This window comes from Austrofundulus limnaeus, unplaced genomic scaffold (genome assembly GCF_001266775.1).
Source record: "Austrofundulus limnaeus strain Quisiro unplaced genomic scaffold, Austrofundulus_limnaeus-1.0 Scaffold73, whole genome shotgun sequence".
NCBI classification, from domain to species: Eukaryota; Metazoa; Chordata; class Actinopteri; order Cyprinodontiformes; family Rivulidae; genus Austrofundulus; species Austrofundulus limnaeus.
In genome coordinates this window covers 94,775-99,501 of record NW_013952475.1, presented here as the reverse complement: position 1 = coordinate 99,501, position 4,727 = coordinate 94,775, and the positions used below count along the sequence as shown (strand labels likewise).

The window sequence follows — 4,727 nt, the reverse complement described above, 5'->3', positions numbered from 1 at the left end:
GCCTCAGCATGCCCATAATGGTTTCCACCATGGAGAAAATGTGCCATTCATGGCCTTATTTAACTGGTTCAAACAAATGACTTGTTGAGATTTGATAGAGGATGCTGGTGGTGAATTTACAGCTTCTGCAGCTGTTGTCACAATATGTGATGATGCACAGAATCACAAGTCCAAGTGTGAACAGTGTCACAGAGTGTAAACACAAAACTATGCATTATCTGCAGCATTGTTAACTAAAATGGCACCATTGATGTATTAAAATATACATACAGTAGGCACACTTCATGATATTGTAGACCATTAGGGAATACATTAAGCAAGTACTTTTACTTTTAATACTTTAAGTATTTTTAAAAGCAACTTTTACTCAAGTAAAATGTTAATGTGGTACTTTTACTTTTACTTTTACTAGAGTACATTCTTCTCTGTTTATCTGTAATTTTACTTAAGTACAGTGTTTGAGTACTTTCTYCWCCACTGGTGGAACTAGACTTTTATGTAATGGGTGGCCAAGGCTTTTTCAGAATAAATGCATACAGGAAATAGTTTTTTGAACCTAGTAGCTGAGAAATATACCTTCATGACAAATTTCATAGGTTAGGATTAACTTTGAACTGTGATGTAAYGTTGCTTTCTGCACAACTTTACAGTAAAAACCTTCAATAATATAAGACTGAACAGAAAAATTATTTAGGAAAAAGTGTTTGTGGAGATGGAGGGCTACATACAGTGTGGAAAGAAAACCAGAAAGCAACTCAGCAATTTTTTGTTTGTGTTTTCCAAGCCTGTGAGTTGACTGTATGACCTCAAGATAAGAGGAAYAATGGATCAGAGTTCTCTGGCCCAATTGATCTGAGATCTGTGAGGCAGCTCATTATGAGAAATCATCAGATAATTTAACGCTTTTATATTTCCTCCATAAATAAAGTTAATTGTAGTAATAATTCTGGCAGTCACTGAAGCACGTGGCATGGTCGGGAGGTTATGATTTAAATTGTGTGTGTGTGGATTTGTGTCACAGCCACAGACCTGGTGATGACAGCATGTCTAAGGGCCCCACATCTGTCAGCATTTTCCATCTGCAAGCCTGGCTGCTGTCAATTAACCCCTGACAAAAAAAGAAAAGAAAARAAAAGACCCACAATTGGCTCTACTGGTAAATCAATCAGGAAAAGTGCAAACATTGCTGGAAGAAAATGTTTTACTGTTTACATTGATGTGTTTTATGAGAATAAATAACTGTTATGTGACAGGTTAATTGGTTTATCTAGCATTCCTTTTGTCAACTGTTGTCCATGTGGCAACATAAAACCTTTAACAGGCACAAAACACTTAGTATTTACAATATACGCTCAAAATATTACATTATGAGTTTTGAGCATTCATAACTTTACAAAGTTAGTTGAACCGGAGTTAATRTTTTTTGATGCGCTATTGTAAGGGGGTAGAAAAAAATCAAGTGAAATAAAAAGAAAGATTTAGTGCAATCTATATTTTTCCAGCTGATGGCGACATCGCGCCAAAAATACAAACCTCCGACTGCTTTTTGTKGTCCCTGAACAGAAGAAGAAGAAAAAGCGGAACCAGAAACCTCCTAAACAAATGTTCCTCCCCGACGGTATTTTGCGTTTGGACTTAAGACGTTTATCCGGCGTTGAAACTTTTCTTTTTGAAACTGTTGTTTGGTTTTATCCTTGAAAGTAATGGCGCAACCGGGTATGTACTTAATTTAGTAAATTCCTGTTTAATAACCAGATGATTTATTTTAATAATAAAAAGCTTCCAGTCATATGRAAGTAGAAATAATCTCTCCAATCACGAACGGGAAGCATTAGCATCACAGTAGCACTAACATGAAACCTTTACTTACTTAAATATAAAAGTTTAAGCAAGGATTAATATTTCTCCACATATATCTGTCCTGTAACTGTAATCTTAGGAGAAGTAAAACGGTGTATATATATTTTATATAAGGCATTAATTACGATCAATTTGTACTTTTAGCTAAATCATGAACCTGTCCTGTTAGTCGATGGGGTTTGTATCTTAAATAGTTTGACTCGTATTTTATTTCTWACAGCTGCCAACAAAGATAACATCAGAGCTGGATGCAAGAAATGTGGATACCGTGAGTAAAACTATATTTTATTTGCATTTCTGAGTCTTTTGTTTGGCATTTCATAATTACGAATGGTTTTATTCTGCATTCTTTAATGTTTACCAAGTCAGCCTGGTAAATCTTTGTTGATCTCCTTCAGCGGGCCATTTGACGTTTGAGTGCCGGAATTTTGTCCGAGTTGACCCCCAGAAAGACATCGTCCTGGACGTAAGCAGCACCAGCAGCGAGGAAAGTGAGGACGATGAACCGGTTTCTCAGCACAGTCAGAAACTGGGGCGGAGTGGTCAGCGTCGTGAAGGTCAGGTGCCATCTGGTTGGTGAGATTAGATTAGGTGTAAATGTATTAAATCCTCGGAAAGATTCCTTCAGGGAAATTAACGTTCCAGTAGCATCACACAGACAGCAAGTACAAATAAAGCAGAAATAATCAGTAAAAACAGTTTGGACRGTGGTGGTGTCTGCTGATTTTTCCTCACCCTCTCTCTTCCTGTTACACCCCACTCCCACTGAGGAGGGGGAGCGTAGCAGTTTTGATGGCATGAGGGACAAAGACATTTTTCAGTCTGTCCCTAAACAGACTCCTCTGGTTGATGACTGTGTGCAGAGGGTGACTGGCATTGTTCATAATGCCCAACAGTCAGTGTTGTTTTTGACAGCTATTTTAATTTTAGTCTTAGTCTTTTGAACAAAAATACTTCTCAGTTTTAGTCATTTCTACATTTAATGGTTTTAGTCGAGTTTTAGTCAACGAATGCTTAAAAAATTGTTTAATTTTAGTCTTAAAAAAGACAACATATTAGTCTTTACAAATTAATTTGAGTAGTTTGTGTTAACTTTTGTGAATTTGTGTTACTCTAAAAATGCCCAAAACAAAAACATTCTCACTTTGTGGCTTTATTCCTCAGAACTTAGTAAACTATTAAACTTGTGCAAACGAGTGTTTACATGCACCAGGCACTGTCATGCGCAGTTGCTAACTCCCCCCGGCCAAAAAAAAAAGAAAACACAGAAGAGTTTTATTTTCGTCATGAACAAACAGCTTCTGAGCTCAGAATGGACCTGCGACAGCTTTTAATGGTGGAGACATACACCCTGGTTAAGGTACAGGTGACGACGGATTTTTTTTTTTTTGCGAAGCGGCGCAGGCTGTTTGTCTTCTTTCTTTTCTGAATGAGAAGAGGAAATGTTCTGTGTTGCTGTGTGGACGTGTGTGTAACAGCGCTGCTGCCCCTCCCTCCACTCTGCAAAAATGATTGACGGACCACCGACTAACATTTTCGTCCAGTCTCGTCTCGTCAACGAAAACTCACCCACGTTTCGTCACGTCTTAGTTATCAACGAGTTATGTTTATTTTGTTACCGTCTCGTTATCGTCATGAAAAAAGGGGGCGTCGACGAAAATATTTCGTCATCGTCATCATTAACGAAAACAACACAGTTTGTCCAGCTTCATGCCCACCGTAGAGCTGGCCCACCTGATCAGTTTGTCCAGACTAGGTGTATCCTCCTTGGATATGATCCCTCGCTAGAACAGTGGTTCCCAAACTTTACAGCTTTTGACCCACAACATATTCATTGCAAAAACTTGTGACCCCAAATATTACTGGTCTGAGTACACAAACTTTGTTAATATCCCTAAAAACAAAGGCTACACAAATGTAAATACTTATTTATATTTATTTTGTGTTTTTGTAATAATCATAGGGAAACTATTACATCACCAATTATTTTATTACCCTTTAAATTGATTTATGAAGTGCAGTGGTTCACAAACCTTTCAGCTTTTGACCCACAAAATAACAGTAGCAGAGAGCAGTGTGCCCACAACTATTTTTGGATGATAAACATTTGTATCAGGTCAACTAAACATGGGCATAATAACAATATTTAGTACTCTACATTTATACATTTTAAGCAACTAAGGCAAAAATGTTRTTAAAATGGGAAATCTTTTCAGGACCCCACTTTGTGTCCCAACCCCAACTTTGGGAATCACCGCTCTAGAACACCACGGCATAGAAAAGAACACTGGCAGCCACAGACTGACTGAGCACCCATGGGAGTTCCCTGCAAATGTTAAAAGACAGCAGCCTCCTCAGAAAGTACAGTCTGCTGCTCTGACCCTTCCTGTACAGATGATCAATGTGTGTTGTCCAGTCCAGTATGCTGTTTAGTAACAGCTGCCATCAGGCTCAATAGTTCAAATACAGCGGGTAAAATAAGTATTGAACACATTACCATTTTTCTCAGTAAATATATTACTAGAGGAGCTAATGACATGAAATTTTCACCAGATGTCGGTATCAACCCAAATGATCCATACATACAAAGAAATCAAACCATAAATGTCCAGAAATGAAGTTATTTGTAATAAAGTGGAATGGCACAGGGAAAAAGTATTGAACACATTTACTGAAATTTATCTAATACTTTGTACAAAAGCCTTTGTTGTCAATGACAGCTTCAAGACGCCTCCTGTATGGAGAAACTAGTGGCATGCATTGCTCAGGTGTGATTTTGGCCCATTCTTCCACACAAACAGTCTTCAAATCTTGAAGGTTTCGTGGACCTCTTCTATGAGTACACGTATTGTTGCACCCCATATATC

At 37.9% G+C, this 4,727-nt stretch overlaps 1 protein-coding gene across 2 annotated transcripts in view; it reads left to right on the top strand.

Annotated features, from left to right (window-relative positions):
* Positions 1-1,601: 1,601 nt before the first annotated feature.
* Positions 1,602-4,727, top strand: part of srek1ip1 (SREK1-interacting protein 1) — a 6,430-nt gene continuing 3,304 nt past the window's right edge. Inside the window, exons 1-3 of one of the 2 annotated variants that reach the window (XM_014010752.1) lie at positions 1,602-1,716; positions 2,081-2,128; positions 2,259-2,432. In XM_014010752.1, coding sequence (XP_013866206.1) covers positions 1,704-1,716; positions 2,081-2,128; positions 2,259-2,432 — 235 coding nt within the window. In that variant the 5' untranslated portion in view covers positions 1,602-1,703. The remainder of the gene's footprint in view (positions 1,717-2,080; positions 2,129-2,258; positions 2,433-4,727) is intronic. The other variant, XM_014010753.1, reaches the window with a different exon arrangement.